The 22,310-nt window shown below is 39.6% G+C and overlaps 1 protein-coding gene across 1 annotated transcript in view; it reads left to right on the forward strand.

The window, feature by feature from the left end:
• pipox (pipecolic acid oxidase) overlaps positions 1-17,901 on the forward strand; it is a 55,409-nt gene extending 37,508 nt beyond the window's left edge. Inside the window, exons 6-9 of the mRNA XM_068008241.1 lie at positions 1,408-1,560; positions 4,050-4,205; positions 6,502-6,577; positions 16,257-17,901. Of these exons, the coding sequence (XP_067864342.1) occupies positions 1,408-1,560; positions 4,050-4,205; positions 6,502-6,577; positions 16,257-16,387 (516 nt within the window). The 3' untranslated portion in view covers positions 16,388-17,901. The remainder of the gene's footprint in view (positions 1-1,407; positions 1,561-4,049; positions 4,206-6,501; positions 6,578-16,256) is intronic.
• Positions 17,902-22,310: the final 4,409 nt, after the last annotated feature.

The following is a 22,310-nucleotide window of genomic DNA, read 5'->3' on the forward strand; positions in this document are numbered from 1 at the left end:
TTACCTGCTGAAAACGTCCTACGACAAAGAAGTTCAAAGCAGTTGTTACCTTGACAACAAAAGGTAGAGTGCTGCCAGTGATGTTCCAAGTCCTCCTTCAGGAGGCCATAGATCTCCCTTACCACCTCGGTCACCAGATGCACTGTTCCTCATAGAGGTCTAAAAATGACCATTGGGCCAGTATATTTTGTTTTGGTCATAATTACAAACACAGCAAATTCCTCTTTGATGCTGTCTCATCTCCTTGTCAGCCACCATGGCTTCCCTTTCATCCTTTTCTTCAAAGTAGCACAGTTATATTGGCGCCCTGAATGGCACATCCAATATGTAGCTTTTGGTTGCCGTGTTAAAAGGTGAAAACATTTTGCATCTCTTATATAACCTTATCACCAACATTTACACAAGCAATTGCATCAATGCTCCGTCCAAACTAAAAAGCACCAACCTGCTTTCCTGTATATTCGCAACTAAAATGCTAACTTACCCGGATCATATCTGGGTGCAAGTAGCCTGTGAACTGTAACCAACATTAGTATAGGAAGAAAGGTCACAGTATGACATTAATGGGACCTCATTACCACAGAATTTTAATAGCAACATCCCCTGAGGCACAACTAACAAAGTGCAGGCCATTTTTTTTAATTAGGGAGCTAAATTAGCATAGTGAGATAGTGCCTAATTTTCTGATCTTAAATGGATGCTTATTGGACATTAAACCCAGGAAAATCTACCCTTCTACCTCTGGATGGTGCCCGGGGTGGTGGGGAGGGGGGGGGGGAATGGGGATGAAAAAAGCCTGGGAAGACATGACGAGGCCATAAGAAGCATGTCTCCCATCAGCCAGTCAGAGCTTCAATGGCTATGACTGTAAAAAGGAAAAGCACAGAGTGTCTCACCCTCTTGGCTGATGAAGGAGTTGCAGCCCCACCCGTGGGGAGCTCATACCACTGACTTTTACAAGAGGTTTGCACTAGCAAAGGAATGAAAAGATCATCTAATTATAACCATTCTTATCAGTTCCATTTCAGTGTAAAATATCTGACATCTAGTAGTGTTTGAGTTTACTCATAAAACAGTAATTTTCAGAGGCACTCTTTTCAGTTCGGCCATTCTAACCAGCTAAGTAACAGTATTTTATACATTACTTTAGGAAGTGCTTCCCTATCCAGAGATACCTGTAATTGAGGTTGTGTAATAAATCTGGCAATCCTGTTATATCACAGAGTGTATTTTACTTGTGTAAGAGACCTACATTACTCCCTGGCTTCTTTGTCACTTCTGAGTTATTGGGCGTTCACTCATGTGAAATATTGCCCAAGAACACATTGCTGCAATATCATGTGTTTCACAGAAGAGTTTTCTATCATTAAATTACCCTTTTTCCTGTTGATTTAATAATCTTGTTAGACACTGAGGATCGTTGTTTGTTACTGGAAAGAGAAAGTCCCTGGAACCTATGGAATTTCCAAGGGGTTTCCTTGCTTTCTAAGGATAAGCAGAAACTCAAATCAACATCATTTCTATGGACTTCCTTCTAATGAATATCCAGGACTTATGAAGGTATGTACATGGAGATTATGTTCTTTATGCTGCTATAAATGGCGATTTAAATTATAACCAACACTTTAGATCATAATTCTGAGATTGATTGATTGGGCTGAGCGATCCTCTGCAAATATGTGTTAATAAAATTTGTACAGCTGCATGGAGTAGCAGTACAAATGTATAGCTTTTATTACATTTAAATCTAAATAGATTTGTGAATATATGTGTTTATAGCATATATAATCCAATTTATTTTGTGTGTTGCCTGTATATGTAACAGAGAATAGATAATAGATACTTGATCTGGACACTTGTTATACTGTGTTTATCACAAGACTTCAGCCATCATATTAGTCACCCTCATGGATCTTAGAATCACAGTGTCATGCCTGTTGCTATCATATATTCTGTTTATGCAACTGGTTTAGTGATTTTTTTTTTTTTAGAGACTTTATTTTTGTGTTTTAATATAATTTTATACGATTATTTTGCACTGGAGTGCAGAGGATTATTCCTGGTCAGTAGCCTGCACAGTGAGGGGATTTGAATGAGTATTTTTGAAAGGCTGTGTGTGTGTTTCTATGGTACACCAGGATTAATTAAACATATTTTCATGTGGGTGGTCTTCCTGGAATGTCACTAAAGAAATTGTGCCATCATTAAACAGTAGTGAAACTCTAAACTCAGCAGCAGTAATATCCACACACACTATCAACACAAGCAACTTTAACCTGCAAAATGAGACAGTACTAACAAGGACATTTATTTTTGTCAACAAATATAATTTAAGACAAAAATTCCAGTTTTAAATTCTTAACCCTGAATATTTTTTTTATAATAATGATTTGGCTTTGAATACTGTTCTTTCACTTCTGGGACTAATGTTTGAATCCAGACTAGATGTGATAAGATGGAAGTTTCTCAGACTGCCAGCTATAAGGATCCTCAATGAAAATGAGTTAGGAAGCCTCAACCCATTTCATAGCCAGTGTGAGTCCACAGTACAGATTGTTTCCAGACTGTGACATTAAATCGACTGCTTCACTGAGAAAGGCAATAAAGGTAATTGGTGTCGGATACAAAAATGTCATTGTGTACTAGACTTTTCTCTGAGGGAGGTTGGAATTAGGGCCCAATGGAGAAGATTTGCTGCATGTACTATGTGTGAGGAAACATGCATTAAAATACCACCTTTACCTCAGGAAACATGCCAAGGCACTTGTTCTTTATAAACCATTTTATTATACATAGCTCAGAGAAAATATTTCCACATTGTTGGGACAGCTTTACTCTTAGGTTTAGGCTGTACATGGGTAGAGACGGCTTGATAACAGGGTACCCAAAGTGGAAAGATGTTCAAATCCCTAATCTTGAGAAGCATAAAAATGTATTGTCTTAAAATAAGTATTGGGAATGCCTGAAGTCTCTTGTCTGTGAAGGATTAATGTCCTGACCTCTGAAGGTAGCTTTAGGCTTGATTATTCTTACATTACAATGGTGACTACATTTCAAAAGTCCTTCATTGACTGTAAAGCGCTTTGGAACGTCCTGAGGTCATATAAATGCAAGTCTTTCTTCCTTTTGATTAGATCACATTACTGATTGCCAGAGCAAAAGGTTGTACCAATCTAAAATTGACTTGATGAGCATTTGGCCTTGATGTTGGGATTAAGTGCAATAACCATTTCTGTCCAGCAGAAGAGCTTTAAATGTTTTATGTCATTATGAAACTGTCATCTTCTATTGGGGATGGGTAATCTATTTCCAGTATGTTTCCTGTTAAAAAGAAATGCCATACCCAGCATAAAAAGTTGAAACTATTTCAATTTGAGCAGTCTGCAGATGGAATACTTTGTTGGTTTTATACCACTGTGGTAATGAGCTGGAGTCTCCGCGGTAGCAGTGATTGAAGAGCGAATACTTTTGCAGCCTGATAAGCTGGGCGAGATGCCTCACCTAGGTGAAAACTGACAGCTGGGTTGGTTCAATGTGCAGCTGTCTGTCAAAAGGACCACAGTGTGATATTAGTTTTACAAATTAAGAGCCCAATATGGATTGTTACTCCCATCAGTTTTTATGTGGATATAGGTAAAATAATTAGATCTTATTTCTTTTCTTAACCACAATTGCATAAATGCATGTGATTCTTTTGATATATAACTGTGCTCTTGGAGTCTATTATGAGGTGTAGTCCCTAAACTGGGTGGCACAGAGAATAAGAACACTGCACTTTCATTCTGGGCCCAGTGTTTGAACGTAGCTCACACCCACAGGATAAAAGTCATCTCCTTCTGCCAGCTTTAAGGGCCCAAAGGGAAATGAGTTTGAGCAGTTACGACCTAATTTATGGTACATGTGATGGCACAGCAGAAATCAATACCTAATGTGCTTTGATTTGAAAGAGGAAATGAAGACATTTTTGGGTATACATGCATGTAGAATATATTCTATTAAAAGTTGAGAAAATATCGCATATAATCGTGTACAAAAAATCTCCCCTTTAGGTCTGCTACCACAGTGGCAGCGATGCTGACCCAGATGAACGTGATATCATATTTCAACAGCCTTCCCAGGACGTAAACTTCCTGAGCGACTTTTTGTCTAAAGAGTTTCCTGGTTTGGACCCCAAGCCTGCTATTGTTGAATACTGCATGTATACAGTAAAGTATTATTCTCCTTACCTTCAAGCAACTAGAAAGGCTTTAAAAACTATACTAGAAATCTGTTCCTCTTTGATTTTGAGGATTTAATGTCTTTGGATTGTAAGAGAAAGAATAATCCCTTATAAATATTAATGTCTCTTCAGAATTACCCTCTATAAAACCAGCTTCCCATGTTTAAGGCAGTGCTGAAGCTTTCATCAAAGGAGTTTGAATTCTACCTTTGAATAAACTTAGCACATGAAATGTTTGGACATTTGGAGGACTGCAGGCTTCAAGATCTCAATGTACCTCCTATCTTATTACTTCTGCAAAAATAATATTCTCTTTAATTTTAATATTTTAATAAGAATTATTATTTATTAGCCCAAAGCATATTTTCTATTTACAATAGCCTCTAAATATGCTAAAAGAATTGTGAATTAGTATTGTTTCATTCTTCAGTAACTTAAGTACCTGCCGTGTTATTAAAAGGAGAGTATCATATATGCTAGGCTATTAATTCCCTTGAATAAATTTCCTACAGTACTGTAAAAATATTCCTTATACATTTCCTGTGATTCACCTGCAACATTCTTCTGAAATGGTTGTCCCAATAGTTTCTTACAGCCTTTAATCAATATAATTTTAGCATTACTACTGTTAATTGACCTTATTATTCTCATTGTATATATTATAAGAAATATCAGATGGTAGGAGGTGAGTAAAGAGCTAATAATTTAATTTGGGGGTTCAGAAGATATTTAAAATCCACTCACACTTCATTCTCATGGTTTCTGACACTACTTCCACTTATTTGATTAAATAATAGTATTATTAATTACTCCTAAATATCCATGATGCTATATCATAGTCATCACATAGCTAGCAGAATTGAGTGATGTTTTCTAGAGCTGATTCAATGGCCCACCTTCACTTTTACCATCACCACATCAACTGTTAGAAGCAAGATATTATAAATCACTAAGATATTGATTCAACTTCAGCAACTTGAAAAGCATTAGAAAGAGCCCATGTGAATAACAACATTGCACACTGATACTATATTACTGATTTAATTTATGGTTGTGAGAGGGAACTGTAACCCACATGTACTCTCAATGTTTCGAGGGTTCATGTTTTGCTTCATGGGGCTATAATTTTGTACCAAATAGACACATTTTCAAGGCAAACAGTAATGGTATTTTAGTCAGAGGAAACACTTAAGACATTACTGTCTTTTCAATTGTGTGAAGGGTCCACTTTTCATGTTTATTAACTTTCCTGATTTCTGTGAGCTCATTTGGTTTGGAAACTCAAGGTGCTGACACTTTTTTTTAAAAAAGGCTTTGTGGTCCATATTTTTCAGTCAGCCCCTGTTCATTTCATTTCATAAAACTAAGAAATATCCTGATTTGCTATGCTTCTCGTGAATAAATTAATCCAACTATGTCATGAAACCCTCAAACAATAGAACTGTAACTTTGATGTAAAACATTTTTTAAAATTGTTTAGAAATTTCTGCTTTATTTGGAAGGCTGAGAAATGTGAATCTTGGAATGAATGAAACTTGGGGGAGGGGGGAGACCTGGTAGAAACTGGGCGACCGATTAAAATACCCCGGATTTACCCCCTCTGGTCCTGTTGACTCCCAGTGGGTCCAGATATTAACCTGCTCTTTTCAGCAGGCGAGCAGGACCCCCACCAGAAGGCAGTGAGGTCCTGCTTTAAATATGCAGGTCAGGCCCCAATGATGTCACTGGGGCTCCGCTGCAATTTTAACCTGAGGCCTGTGCAGGGAAGCCATTGTTGCTTCCCCACCAGGCCAAACCTGTTGGGGAGAGTCATCGGGATCATTTAGTTTAATGCTATTTTTAGTTTCCTTGTAGGCCAGGAAAAACAGGAGCGCTCCTCCGGATCCCACAAGAAATTCTTGGCCATCCCCGGCCCACTCCTCCTCCAAACCACTTACCTTACTGGCGGAGACTGTTCCATCCGGTCCCGTGTAACAACCTCAAGCTGCCCAAAATCCCACTCCCGCACGTCTGTCGGCCAGCTGATGCTTACTGCCGGGTTCGGAGGGGTGACTGACGGCAAGCATGCAGATGAGGCCTAGGAGTTAAAATCTCCCGGGCTGGGGAAGGCCAGATGGTTTCCTGTCCGGCTTGGCCCTCAGCTGTACCAATCCCACTCTTCGTTAAAATCACCTCCTTTAAATCTCTTCATCAGCAAGCATGTTATAAGGTTGGGCCTACTGGAGAAATGGCACCAAAAGCCTTGCTTCTCACACGGTGATCCCCATTTCTTTATTCAATAGACTACCCCAGATCAGGATTTCATTCTGGATCATCATCCAGAGCACAGCAACATCATCATTGGAGCTGGATTCTCAGGTTGGTGTGGTTGCAATATTGTACTGGGTGCATCTTTTCCAAAATATGTTCTCTTCAGTAACACTTTCAATTTACTAAATTGAAAAGATCAACATCATCAACATTTAGATAATCCATACTTACAAAAGCAGAATGACTTACCTTTTAATATTTTGACAAAAGTAAACTTTTAGAGCGTAGATATTCTGGTTCCAGTGCGCATTTTTACAAAGGATAATTTTGCAGATATTGTACGGTCTCTTCATTTAAAGAAAAATTCAGAGCTCTGTGAGAGGATCATGGCTTCCATAGGGAACTCACGTAATGGGGAAGGAATAAAAGGGATGCGGCAACTTAAAAGTCAGTGGCTGCCCACAGGAGCAAGAATATTATTATACTTCATAAAGGTTAAAAATGTGTATGAAATAGCTAGCAGCCTGTGGAAAGGCTGTATAGAGCAGGGGTGGTGGGGTTGAAGAGAAGGCAGCCAATATTTCCACTTTTGTGCCCACGATTTTTCATCCATTCTGGATCATAGTGTCTCGCAAAACAAAGTGAAGGCAAACACAATACCCACAGTAAATTCTGGGATCTTAAAGAGACTCTCATATGAGATGCGTGTCAGCACTTGAGCACAAAATCCTAGAGGCCAGAAATTCATGGGATGTAAGAATCAGGCAAAAGTAGGCCCAAGACCCACTCGCCCGATATCCCAACCCCAATTTCTAATGTTCTTACCGGTGAGAACCACTGGAAAATTGACCCGACGGTGCTCAGGCTTTCCTGATCTGTCAGAAACTCTCCCCAGTTGATGTATGTGGATTTTTTTGTGACAGATCACCCTGGTTTCTAGCACTCCCAACGTTCTGTTTGGAAGCCACGTGTTCATGCATTAAATATGTAGTTCAGAGTGGTGATTATTTATTGAAGGTAACCAGGATTTGACCAGACTTTGGTTCATAGTTTTGTTTCCTTCCTTAATGTTACACAAACTGTCCCTTTTATCAGCAAACCAGCTTTAAGTAATTGATTACAGCTGTGTAATTTATTGGTTGTTCCTGTATTTCAGTTCTAATTTACTAACATCCATGTAGTTGTGACAGGCCAAATACTGAATAAGCCCCCAAGCTACAAATCCAATCTGCAGCCAATTTATAATTTAAATAAAGGTAAAAGCATTGTGAATGTAAAATCTACTTTACACTCAAGATTTCCCTTCCAGGCTATTTTCTTACACAAATCAAGACTTCACCAGTTGAGTCCAGCACAGCAACTATATATAACGATATATTTTCCTCCTTTGCTGACCAGCTAACTGTCTAATGGATTTATAAATTACATCCATTGGGAAATAACAAATGACTGTTAAAGAAATAGTGACCATCACTTTGACAAATTTTATAGGCATTTAAGGAGCGGCTGTAAATTGTATTCCAATGAGACATTACTAGTATAATTTGGAACAGTATGACCTGTACGTGGCCATTTCAATCAGTACTACTGCAGTTATCTTAACTTTTTCAACTGATTTCCAGGCATCAGAGCAGAGCAAATTTTTGTTTTGAAACTAAGTTTACATTATTTCAAACTCCTGTCATCAGGCATTACTGCACAGTGTTTAGAGATTGAGGATTTACATTTTAAATAGAGTGTGAGGTTCATATGGACTTTGGGTATTAATTCAGCTCTGGAAATGTTTCAAATTGGTTGCTCTCAAACCTGAAAATCAAAATGGCAGTGGTTCTAATTGATGTTTGGAAGGTAAGTAAAACTGCTCTGTAAAATTGTAAAGCAGTTGAGGGGCACGTGGAATAACCAGTACAATTTTGGTTTGCAAAATGCAGCTTGGACAGTCATCACCCAATAAGAGCACTTACCTCCCCGGACTACAAAGTGGTCAGAGATACATTTACCCATCAGAAAACCTCAGTACAATAATTATGATTGAATAGAAACATCATAACCACCACATAGCAGGAAATGCAAGTGCAGAGTGATATTGTGGACCTTTATACATGATTGCTGGTATTTTATTTTTCCGGCAACAGGCCAATCCAACCCGAGATGTGTGTGTCACATTTCAAGATTTCTGACTAGGAGGAATTTTGAATTATTTATATTAAGGTGTTGCTTTTCAGTTAAACTCACAAGGGGTCAAATCCATAGAACACACAAATTATGGGAATGCAAATTTGATCTAGTTGAAGTGTCTATCCAGGATCGTGTTTCTTGCTTACCACATCAGTTTGAGATAGAGGTGTTTGTTAACACATTCTAGAGAGGAACTTGGGTATAATATTAGAATAACCTATCTTCACAGAGCACAGCAGGGGTAGGGAATGGGGCTGCAGTCAGGAGTGCAGAACCGGGGCAAAAAATGGTGCTGTCTCCCAAGCTCCAAGGGTGCCTGAAATACATCCAATACCATATTGGGTCGAGCGATATTCAGGCATCCCTGGCGACTGCTTTAAATAGGCGTCAAGCGCCTTGCATAGTTTAATTAGGGGCTTAACGTCTGTTTCAGGACTTCTCCTGGAAATTTGTTAAACTGATCTGAGCGTGCGGCAGACATACTCCACCCAAGTTTTTTGATTCTTCAGCGTCCTAACCAACATTCCTTAAAGGGACTGCTGGATATTCTTTTCTTTTAAACTTACCTTGTTGTGGAGCTGAGGGGAGCAGGAGTGCTTCTCCCTTCTCCAGAGCACTAGCCCCCCTCCTGTTCTCCTCCCCCATCCTCCCAGACTCATCCAAGGGTAGCTACCCAAGGAAATTGGCCCAAATAGTCCTCTTCAAACTATCAAGTGGTCTCTGCATGCCCAATGGCGTCCACAGATCACCAGAAATATGCCTATGAAGCTCAAAGCCCAAGTTCTGTCGAGCCTCGGGCCTCTGGTGTGCGCTCCCAGTGCTGACCATTCTGCGTCCGAAAATGGGCCGAAACGAATTTCACCAATTAATTGCACCGACCGAAAAAATACAGAAGTCTGTTCTTAACTGCTGCATTTGATCCAAAAATCATAGAAATTACAGCAGAGGAGGAGCCCTTTCAGACCACTGCGACTTTGCTGATGATGGCTCTTCAATTGGAGCTAAAAATCCCCTTTCCCAGCACACCCTTTAAATGCTCTTTGGACAGGTGAATATTTCGTTAGAAATTAGTAATCTGCAAAACCCCATCAGTGCTTAAGTACTTCTCCTGCACTGTGTTTTTTAAAAAAATTTGTTGTTCATGTTAAAATATTTATTTAAACATTTAAGGATTCCGGGACTGGAAGCAGTTCAGTGCCACTGAATGGATAGACTGTGGATATAATGAGGCGGCTACAGTATTTATCTTTTAGACTTTGTACCAATCATTTGCATACAGATAATATCAACTGTAACAAAAACAAAAAAAACATGTTTGATCAGGTGACTATATAGTCCAATTGTTCTTTCAAACATGAACAAAACAAAGATTTTTATAACTCAGCCCTCTAATGCTCGGAACACAGGAAATAACTTACACACACCTCTAGCACTTCAGAAATGGAGAAAGACCTTCATTATCCACTGTTAGTGCCTGCGAGTTATGGGCTTTTCACAGAAGTGATAGTCACCAGTATAATATCCCTTTGTAATACTTGGTGTATTGTTTATTTCTCGATACTGTACTGATGATAAAAGCTTGGAATAGAAAAGTACTGGTAATAGGGACAAGGGAGGACATTCAGCCCCTCGAGCCTGCAAATAGATCATGGCTGATCTGCGTCTTAACTCCATTTTCCCGCCTTTGCTCCATATCCCTTGATATCCTTACATAATAAAAAATCTATCGATCTCAGTCTTGAAAGCTCCAATTGTCTTAGCATCCACAGCCTTTTGGGTGAGCATTTTCCAGATTTTTATCACCCTTGGTGAGAAAAAGTGCTTCCTGATTTAGCTCCTGAATGGCCTAGGTCTAATTTTAAGATTCTGTCCCCCTGTTCTTGATTCCCCACCAGAGGAAATAATTTCTCTGTATCTACTCTATCAAACCCATTTAACATTTTAAACACCTCCATCAGATCACCCCTGAATCTTCTATACTCAAGGGAATATAAGCCAGGTTTATGCAACCTGTCCTCTTAATTTAACCCTCTAAGCCCTGGTAGCATTCTGATGAATCTGTGCTGCACTCGCTCCAAGGCCAAAAATTCCTTCCTGAGGTGCGGTGCCCAAAACTGAATGCAGTACCCTTGGTGAGGTCTGACCAAGTCTCTATAAAACTGAAGGATAATTTCCTCCCCTTTGTATTCCAGACCCTTGGGATAAAGGCCAACAATCCCATTAGCCTTTTTGATTGCTTGAGGTCTTCAATCCTCCATTATTACCCTCCTTCTTACATTACATTGCCTCAACTACACTCAGTGCAAAATTAAGAAATTAAAAAATTACAGTTTTTTTAAAAAAGAGCATTTGAATTGTTATATTTTTGTGGAACCCTAACAATTTTCATTGGTCTTTGCTATTCATGCTATATTAGTAGCTTTGTCTAGATATCACTATGTTGAATTATATACTTGATCTTTTTGTATTTTTGACAGTTTAACAGGTTTTCAACTTTGTCTCAAAACTTATAATATCTTTTAAACTGGAAAATCCATCATGATGTTACTCACAGCAAGTCAGAGGTTTTATAATGGTAAGGGTGTTATGTCAAGTAGTATTATCAGGGACACTGATTTATCACCATTGGGCGTAGCCCTAGGTCTGCCAGTAATGGAATGGGGTCTCATAGACTAGCATTACTTTGAAAGGATCCCAAGGTCTGGAAACACTAGGAGAGAGTTCTTGGGATACTATAGCGAAGGGCTCTAGGAATATTCCAACATGTCCTGTGATCTGGAATCACTGGGAAAAGAATCCTGTGGGAGGACAGAAAAGAGTCACAGGGTCGTGGAGCAATGGGGCCATCCTGTGATCAGGAACCACGTGGAATGTGATCTTGGGGTTTGTAAGTACCGAGAGGTGAGTCATGGGATCTGGGACGGGGAGCTTGGAAAAGTCCTGCGGGGGAGGGGGAGGTGGTCCCGTGATTCAACTGGATTGGAAAAGGGATTGGGAGATTTGGAGGAGAAAAGTCTGGGAGAATTTGGTGCTGCTGGAATCTAGCATCCTTGTGAGGGTACAAGAATGAGACCCAAACTAACCCTGGCCCCTTTCAAATCATCTAGCCCCAACTTCCCATCACAATCTCACTGGTTAGCATTGTCCCAGCCCCTTTTGCACCAGCAGACGCCCCACCACCACTGCATTCCACGTCATTAGCTGATTCCTGTTTTTATATTCTGCCTTAAAGCAATCAGTGCATTGTTACTGTGCTTGCTGGCTTATAGCGTCTTTAATAATCAAATTTCAATAAAGAAAAATGACCTCATAACACACTCAAATGTTCACTGTTTATTTTTGTGCAATTTCCCAGTTTTTAATTTTAAAAACTCCATTAATCCCCAAAAAAGATTCAGGAGAGAACGTTTTTAACTGAATTGTCAACCTTTCAACTGAGGAAGAAAGAAATTCATTCTTGATAAACAATCGTTATTGATAGAAAGGAAAATAAATTAACCACCACTGCTGGTAATTACAAGTATGTTAAACCAGAGATCTCAACTAACTGAATATTTCTAGTTGTTAATATTTTAAATAAAACCTACCTGACATAAAACTCTGATAATTCAATCTCCAGTATCTTTGAAAGTCTTCTGGAGAAAGCAAAAAAACTCTTGAGTCATGAGGGGACTCCCTTCTGCTTCAACTCAGAAGCCTACTGTTGCATGCTGGGACATTCTCCACCCTGCACATGCTCAGCTGTGGATGGGAGCTCTGTGCAACTTTTCCAAGATAAAAATTTCGAGTTGAAGCTTAGGTTTTTGAGTCGGGCCCGAGGCCTTGAAGTAAAAACTTTAAGGAAGACATTAGAAAGTATTAAAAATTCAACAGGCAAATGTAATCATGTTAATGTGAAGCAAGTGATTTGTTTGAATTTTATATTTTGTTTAAAACCTTATCCTGGACGTTATAAACTTCAATTACACAGAAAAAAAATCCCCATTATTGGGGACATTTTTTTGAAAAAGCAGTGTAAGTGATTTGGTTAGTTTATCAATCAATGTTTGCATTGGATATGCACATCAGAAATGTTTATTTTTTTTGTTCATTCTTGGGATATGGGTGTCGCTGGCAAGGTTGGCATTTGATTGCCCCTCCTTCGTTGTCTTTACATAGGCAGCTTCAATGTTAAATATTGACATAAAAGCATAACCAAAAATCATGACAACAGCAAGTGTAAGGTTTGTGGACCAGAAGCACAGACAGCAAGATTTCAGCAGTGCTGAAGGCCAGGCAGAGTGGTTTCAAGGCACAATGTGCACGACGTGGTGGGACTCAGACCGGCCTTCCAGCTGAAGGGGTTGTCCATGACTGAGTGTTGCCGACTGGTACACTCCAAGGAGCAGGGGTACGTGCTGCAGGATGCACTGAAGCGAGGTGCAACCTATGCAAAGGCTCTTTAGGGAAAGGCCACCATGTATTGTACAGCATGTATTATAAGATATGTACTGTGTTTTAAATTGTAAATATGTGTATGATCCTCGTATTGTATTGCCTTGGAATTGTGGTATTTCTAAATTTTATGAAATAAAGTATATTTTGAAATATAAAGAAGGTGGGACTCAGATCTGGCAGGACTTTGCCTGTTTCCAGCCCCATTGGAAATTGCAGTAATTTTTTTGTGATGGGCCTATAATAGTGTTCTCTTCATTTACAACATTAACAATTGTTGCTGCCAGGGATACCCGAAAATCCTTGGCATACTTGAGTTAATTGGACTGTGTGGGGCAGGAGAGGAAAATTTCTGCTTTTAAAGCCCAGTTTCTGGAGTGGAGTCAATCGCACAGCAGTCAACAGTATTAACAAAACCAAAAGATAATACTAGGGAAGCTTTTAAATTTTGGAGGCACCTACCAACAACAACAACTAACATTTATATAGTGTCTTTAACATAGTAAAACGTCCATAGTCACTTCACTGGAGCATTAGCAAACAAAATTTGACACCGAGCCACATAAGGAGATATTAGGACAAGTGCCCAAAATCTTGGTCAAAGAGGTAGGTTTTAAGGAGCGCCTTAAAGGAGGTGAGAGATGTGGAGAGGTTTAGGGAGGGAGTTCCAGAGCTTGGGACTGAGACAGCTAAAGACACGGCCACCAATGGAGGAGTGAAGGAAATCGACGATACACAAGAGGCCAGAATTGGAGGAATGCAGAGTTCTCGGAGGGTTGTAGGGCTCAAAGTGGTTACAGAGTTAGGGAGGGGCGAGGCCCTGGAGGGATTTGAGCAGAAGGATGTGAATTTTAAATTTACCATGTCCCCGTGGGCAGACTGACGATACAAGAAGATGCAAATTTACTCCCCCGTCCCTGCCCTGGTCAGGTTTAATCCCGTCTAAAGCCACGCACTTTCCCTGGATAGTGATCAAGTGTAGAAACTCGAGCTGAATTTATCCTCCACAGCCATCATTACCTCCTAGCTGAGATCAGCTAAGAATAATTTTTAAAAATACATTATTATGAATATAATAAATTATATCAATTAGCTTTTGGTGAGTTGAAATGCTGCTGTTAGAAGTCCACTTCTTATCTACACACGGTGGTTTGAGATCCAGTTGGGGTTCGCTCCGACTGTCTGCCTCTCTTCCGTGATGTTCTCCGCCCCTGGGTGGCCCTGGAGAGGGAGCACGCGGTGTCTGCTGGTACGCTTAAGGCTTTCCACGACTGGTTGCCATCACAGGGACTGGAGTGCATAGTCGATTAGGATAATGGCATTTTGGTTTAATTGGTATGATTGGGTATTTCAAAAAAAGTGTTTTCTTTTTTGGTGGCACCTTAGTGGGTTTTGGGGTTCTTGACAGTGGGGCAACCCGGTGTCAATTTTCACAGGTTTTACTCAAAGAGTGAGATCCAGTTGGGAAGACAGTCTCACACCACATAACCTGTGTGGTATTTCAGTGGGTTTAACAAAATGTTCTGTGTTGGCGCTTCTAGGCACTTTTATAAACTGCAGCAGTCTTTTGTATAAATGTTCTTGGAAAGCGGCTACCCTTGCCTATGCTGTTGAAACTTAAAACATTTACTGGCAAGAAGCACAGCTTTGTGCGTGTGAGTACGCAAGTGCAGAGCTCTCTCCTGGCAGCCAGAGTGCGATTTGTAATGAGAATAGAATGGGGGTCGTGCCGGCTGCAAATTGTACTGTCTGCGTAATGGTCTCACATCTGTTCTGCAGTAAGTGCAGCCTAAGATAATAATCTAATTTGAGGCTTCTACTGATGCTCAAACCTCACTCTTACAGTCTATGACTTACTGTCTGCCAAATATTACCTTTATAAAACCAATTACACAGCAGTTTTGTGTCATTTTACAGCATCATAAAGTATATCTTTATTGCAAATTGTTACCGTTGGATAATTCAATACTTTTTTATGCATTTGGTGTTGGCAGTATATTTTAGAGAGTAAAGAACAGAGTTGAGTCCTGAAGCGGCTTCTCAACCTGAATTAAAGAAATTCAAATTTTCCCAAGTATGTCCAAGTTTAGGCCAAATCATATGGGGGCAATTTTAACCCTACCCGTCTGGCAGAAACCAGGCAGGTGGTCAGTTAAAATGGGGCATCATGGGTGTCAGCCATGGCTCAGGGGTAGCAATCTTGCCTCTGAGTCAGAAGTTAGTGAGTTCAAGTCTCACTCCAGAGTCTTGAGCACATAATCTAAGCTAACATCTTAGTGCAGTACTGAGGGAGTGCTGCACCGTATGGAGGTGCCATCTTTCAGATGAGATATTAAACTGAGGCCCTTCTGCTCTCTCATGTGGACATAAAAGACTCCATGGCATTATTTGAAGAAGAGCAGGGGAATTCTCCCAATGTCCTGGCCAATATTTATCCCTCAACCAACACCTAAAACAGATTATCTGGTCATTTATTTCATTGCTGAATGTGGGAGTTTGCAAGGTGCAAATTGGCTACCACATTTCCTACATTATAACAGTGACTAAACTTCAAAAGTACTTTATTGGCTGTAAAGTGCTTTTGGACATCCTAAGGTTGTGAAAGTCATTCTTTCTTTAAAATAGCCAGGGTTGCTTACTTGGGCCACCCTGATCTGGCCTGCCCAAAGCCAGTGGGTCCTACTTTCGATATGCAGATCACGGTCTGATGATATACTCGGGCTTCATCTACAATTGTAATTCTGGCTTGAGCGCGGAAGCCTCTGTGGCTTTCCTGCCAGGCTGAAGAGTCGGGATCTACTGAGAAGATGAAAAGGTCCAAACAAGTAAGGTTTTTGTTTTCCTTTGTCGGGCCAGGAGGAACAGGAGTCCCGGATGGGTGTTAACAGGACTTCTGCTGCATTTCCTCGGGGAGCAGCCCCGAGGAAATTCCCACCAATTACACAGTCTAGAATGGCAGCTTCATTGGGTTTAATAGTTTAGTGTTTTAAATGAATTGAATAAGAGCATCATGGAACACTGATTATGTATTTACTCCATGTAGTAGGAGTAGTTCTTGTGTGATAGTCACTTGACAAACTATTGGAATATATTCATTACCTATACTTTGAATGAGAGAGTGAATTATAATTAGGAGCTTTCTATCCCTTTATTACAGATCATTTTTATTTTCTAGGTCATGGTTTCAAGCTTGCCCCAGTGGTTGGGAAAGTCCTCTGTGAGCTCAGCATGGGAAAGAAACCCTCCTACGATCTTTCTCCTTTCAAAATTCATCGTTTCCGGTTAAACTTAAAATCTTCGCTGTAGGACAACAGTAACAAGGAATGAAGATTTGAGCAATACTTTACATTAAGAGAATATGACATCTAAATTATTTTGTCACTGAAAATAATAGTGCAAAGAATAGATTTTGATTCGGAGATGGAGGGAATATTGAATTTTATTTCAACATCTTGAAAACACAGGAAAAACTGCAACTGGTTATCTTAAAAAGATTGCATTAAAATGGTTGGAATTTACCCAGTAAAGAGAGCTGATCATGTCAGAATCGTTTAAGGGCATTTTATTGTTTGTAGGAAAAGGACATGAGAGCTTTGCACAGCGTAAAAAGGCTTTCATCTGCAGTGTCCTGATAAAAATCAGCAATAGTGTACAGAATGACCTGATAGTGAACAGGTTACTGTGTATCAAAGATAATTAACTCCAGCAGCTGAAATTGAGCTCTGATCTGTTAATTCTTTTAAATTCTGAAGCTTCAGTTTAGCAATAGTCAATGTAGTCAGAAGAAAATAGCCTCAATTCACAGCAGCAGACATATATGTAGTTTACAGATGAAGTTAACGAGGTGACATTTTTCTTTTGTACTCATTTAAAACAAGCTCAAGTTAAGCAAACGTTCACCGAGTGAATGTTCTTTACAATTTAAAGCTTATTTTCTACTTACTTTGAGTGAGCTGAAAAGTTACTTATCATTGGGATATTTTTTGTTATACATTTTGTTATTTTCTCTCCTCTTTTTGTGATTTGCCTATTCTTTATGCCATTCCCAGCTGACTCTGTTATGCTGCTCAATAATTGGTTGCTGGGAGTGACCCAGGATGACTGCCCTTCCAAAATCAGTGGCATTCCTCCCTCTCTGTGAATAAAATGGTCAAAATTAATGTCTCACCATGTAGAGAATTACAGACACAGACCCTCTGTAATACAGCATGTTGGACATTCAGAGCACACCACTGTGATGAGGATTCTCTTTTTCTTGCTTTCATGCAAGAAGTCAGAGTTGCAGAACACTGATAATGAACTCCTGGTCAGTTGCTGATGTAACTATAGTCTATCAAGCTCCCTAAATTGGCTGGGGTTGGACTTCTGGCTGTGCACCCACCTTATCCGTAGTGTGGATAACAAACAAACTTTAGATGTTGGGTCCTGATTCCCTAAACCAGTAAGTGACACAAAGGGATTTCCTGAACACAGCTCCAAAGAAAGGTAGAGTAAAGAAAGGTAGGTGAACTACCTGCAGAGTACCTTTGCTCCAGTGACCATAACTAAAACACAAACAATGTTAAAGAACCTTGCAATTTATCCAAAATGCTGATTCTGATGAATTTGTTCTTTCGCCAAGAGGAAAAGCTATGACAACTGCCTTATTTATAACAACTTATAAACAAAAAATTATAAATTTTTTCACTGCACGTAGAGAAGTCCACCATTTTGAGAACAGCAGAGGAGGTGGTGGTCAGCATCCGTGATGTCAATATGCCTGACAATGACCGAGTACACACTGACAATCATGTATAATAAATACTTTAATACACTGTTAACTTTGGTTTATATTTCAGTTCAGAGGACTCGTAAAATGGCTGATTAGAGATGTGCAATGATAGTGGGTTTTTTTAAGCCAGTAGATTTCCCGTGATGCTGCTCAGTAAGTTGGAGGATGCAGTGTTTTAAAAGGACAGAATTATATCACATATTATACAATGAATTATTGAAGTCAATTAGAAGCTAATTGTTCTTAGGCAGATCATCAGGTCAATTAGAGCTCAGACTGGTGTAAACGTATGACTCCTTAAGTTAATTAGAATCTCACATTGGTGGGAAATTATCTCTGTAGATTGGAAAATGATTGGCTTTTTATAAAATTGTGATGCAGAAATGTGCACGTGTAGCACTGTGATGGATGCACAGATTTTCATTCAGGGTTCAACATATAGCTTAGTAAGACAAGGAATAGAAGATTTTTGTTTTGTTGTGCATGACTAAGGACTTAAACAGTACTCCTTTTTTCATTTGGATACATAGTAAATTATGCACTATGCCCCCTTCATAATGGAACTGGAGAGCTCATTCTACACAAAAGCTTGCTTTTTGGCTGCCTCTGACTGGGAACTATAAAATTCATCCGCAAGAGAGAAATGAAAGCTGCTGTTAAGTAGCTGCCTTTGTAACTTAGGCTTATGTAATAGGTCCACTAGAATACCCTTCTCCTTTAATCTAAAAGTCTGCCCAAGGCCCACTTTTTCTATGGCAAAAAAAACTAATTTGTAGGGTCTTCTGTATCATTCTTATTTACTAATATATATTTAAATCACATTTAACAAGAAGTTTCTACTTTAGATATAAATTCTCTACAAACTACAAGAGTGCATTAGTTTATTAGTTTTGACAACTTGGGACACTATAAATTAACCTATTTAAATATGATGTTTATTAGACTGGCCAAACATTTATTCCTATACAAATCATTAGTTAGCCTGCAGTTAGAATATTTTGTCCAGTTTTAGATATCTTACTTTAGAAAGGATATGAAGGCCATAGAGAGCAGAAAAGATTCACCAAGACGATGCCAAGGATGAGAGGTGTCAGTTACGAAGAGAGACTAGAGAAACTCAGATTCTTTTCATTAAAACAGAGAAGGTTAAGTGGATAATCTAATAGAAATGTTCAAAATTGTGAAGGGTTTTGATAAGTAAATAGGGAATAACTACCAGTTAGCAAGTAACTAGAGGAAATATATTTAAAATCATGAAAGAAGTGATTACCCCCTAATAGAGGGTTGTTAGGATATGGAATCTGAAGTAATCAAAAATATCCTTTTCATCACCATTCTTCACCTTCATGAGCAAAAAAAAATTCTACTTTTAAAAAAACTGTACCAGCTTTTCAATGTACCTATAGATCCTAATGATTAAATTGCTCACTTTACTTATGGTTCAGGACTCAGATTTGCTTAGTCATACAGAAATGTAGTGAAATTAGTGAGTTATTGGATTTACTAGATGAAACATTGTCACTGTAGGATTTGTTTTCCTTTTTGTCTCCATCAGTGCTCAACTGAACAGCTTATTACAAAACTGAAGCACCTCAGGCCAGTTTACAGTTTTATTCAATTCTTACAGTTCTATGGTGAAATTTAAAAACACCTTAAAGCACTGTTGCGCTGGAGTGTACAGTATAGTGCTTCTGCTTTCAAACTGACACGAATTTCTGGGATAGAACTGAATCAAAAATAGAAGTGCCTGGAGTTCAGCTGAAAAAAAAATCTACAAGTGAAAAAGTGAAACCCAACATACTAGAATAATGGTCCATACAAACAATATTGTTTTGCTTCTGTCCAGCCTTGACGTAAACTACATATAATGAAAAGGGTTGCAGAATAAAATTGCTAAACCTTAGAGAGATGGTTGCTAAAAGCAATTCTACATTGTAATTTTCTTTGTTCAAAATTGTCCAAATGTGCACGTTTCGGTGTTTATAATTTAACAATAGACTGTGAAACTGGTGTCAAAGAGAGGTCAACTCACTGCAGCAAAGTGGCCACTTAATGTCAACCCCAGCAAAAAGTTGTTTGAATTGTTTTTTAAAACTAACTTTTCTCATTAAATCACAGGTTTTTTTTTAGTCCAGCATACCTAGGCTACAAGCTGATTGTAGCCAACTGGGAAAGAAATCCGGAATTGGGGATTGCAATGATACTGAATTTCCCTCCTTCCAAGGGGCTCTTGATCTTTGCTCAGTGTTTCCTGACAGCAACAGATCGGAGAGTTGCAACTTAGTGGTGATGGGGTAAATTGGATCCCACCATTCCATAATGTGGAGATGCCGGTGATGGACTGGGGTTGACAATTGTAAACAATTTCACAACACCAAGTTATAGTCCAGCAATTTTATTTTAATTTCACAAGCTTTCGGAGGCTTCCTCCTTCCTCAGGTGAATTTTCCACAAAATTCACCTGAGGAAGGAGGAAGCCTCCAAAAGCTTGTGAAATTAAAATAAAATTGCTGGACTATAACTTGGTGTTGTGAAATTGTTTACAACCATTCCATAACTCAGCATGTTGCTGTTCCAAAACGCTGCGCTATGCTACATAAACTCAGTGATAATTTGAAAGAAAATTATACATTTAAGCAGAACACCACATTTTGTTGGAATCCTGCCACAAGAACGTCACCCATCTATGCCAGATCTGACAAGTCATCTTGAGTTTAAATATTTTGCAGCTTTTTTATTTGGCTATATTCACCATTCCAGTGAAGATATTAGAAATCTTCAACATCTAAATGAGGCACCAGGTCTTTTTGCGTAGAGGTGCAGCTTTGTGTTATAATTGCATTTTTCTTACCTCCAGCACCCCCTCCCCCCAAAGAAAGTGCCCTGAGGTTCCAGCAGACTGTGATTAGCAAGAATTCAAGCACAAACTCATGAAAAACAACAGGAATTTTAATACCTTCAGAAAGGATAAACTACTAAGATTTTTTTTTAAAGATAGGTTTCATTAGCCACCATCTAAATGGCACCAATTATGGAGGGGGATGCAACCATAAGAACTCCTAATAGAGTAGTTGTTCAATGTTTATAATTGCAACCCAATATTTATTTTCCAGAACAAATGATTTGAGAATTCATTAATATTCAAGTTTTCCTACGACAAGCATTAAACTAACCTCTGTATAATATATGCATGATAAAGTGTAGTGCAGTGTGTTTCATTAGATATTTGGGGCTCAATTTTGAAATGGTGGCAGGTTGGCAGCGAGGAGGTGAAGGTGCGCGTGGCAAACCAGAATAAAAAAAAAACTTACCTTTTCTGACACGATCATTATGTAATTAATGGTGATTAAAGTTCTTTCCGGCTGGCTGCCGACAGGAGCTGCAACGCTGGGGGCGGGGACGGAAGAGAGAGAGAGGAGAGACGTCCTCCGGCGCTGGAACAGATCGGCGGGGTGGGGGGGGGGGGGGGGGGGAAGAGAGAGAGAGAGAGAGGAAGATCAGGGGGAGAAATCAGGGGGGAGAGGGGAAGATCAAGGGGGAAGAGGGGGGAGATCGGAGAGGGGCATCCGGAGCTGAGAGGGACATCAGAGAGGGACATCGGGGGAAGGGGTAAGATCGGAGAGGGAGACATCGGGGGTCAAGAGGGACATCGGAGAGGAAGACATCGGAGAAGGGTGGAAAGGTAGGTTGATTTTGCGTTTTAACTTTGTGCAATGGTTTTTTAATTTAATTTATTACATTTATTTTTGCCTGATCTGGCCCTTCACACCTGATTTCACCAGGTGTGAATTGGAAGCAGTGGGAAAGTCGCCCAGGTAAGTTAAAAAATTGTTCTAACTATCTAATATGTCACAAGTAACTTAAGTACCTCAATGAGGTACATTTGGTTCTTCAACTATCATCCCACCGGCTTTAATTGATTCGGAAAGTGCACGCGCACACACACAGGTGCGTCTGTGGGGAACTCGGAAGTTGGCGGGTTGGAGCCGGCTTACGAATCTGCTCTGCATTTTTGCAATTTTTGCACACACCCCCCACCCCGCAATTTAAGTTTAAAATTGAGCCCTTGATCATTTCCTGTGGTAGTACCCATCAACTAACATTAAAAATGTTTCCTGGAACAATTTGCAGATTATGATAAGCAAACTGATCGACACAGAGGTATACTTTTTTTTATTGGTTATAGTATCCTAACTTGCACCAAGTCCCGTTCACCCATCACCCTTATGCTCACTGACCTACATCGGCACCCGGTCCGGCAATGCTTTGAACTTAAATTTTTCATCCTTGTGTCCAAATCCCTCTATGGCCTCGCCCCCTCCCTATCCCTATCCCTGTAACCTCCTCCAGCCCTACAACCTAACAAGATCTCTGTACTCCTCCAATTCTGGCCTCTTGGCATCCCTAATTTCCATCGCCCACCATTGGCAGCCGTGCCTTCAGCTGCCTTGGCCCTAA

This window comes from Heptranchias perlo, chromosome 28 (genome assembly GCF_035084215.1).
Source record: "Heptranchias perlo isolate sHepPer1 chromosome 28, sHepPer1.hap1, whole genome shotgun sequence".
NCBI classification, from domain to species: Eukaryota; Metazoa; Chordata; class Chondrichthyes; order Hexanchiformes; family Hexanchidae; genus Heptranchias; species Heptranchias perlo.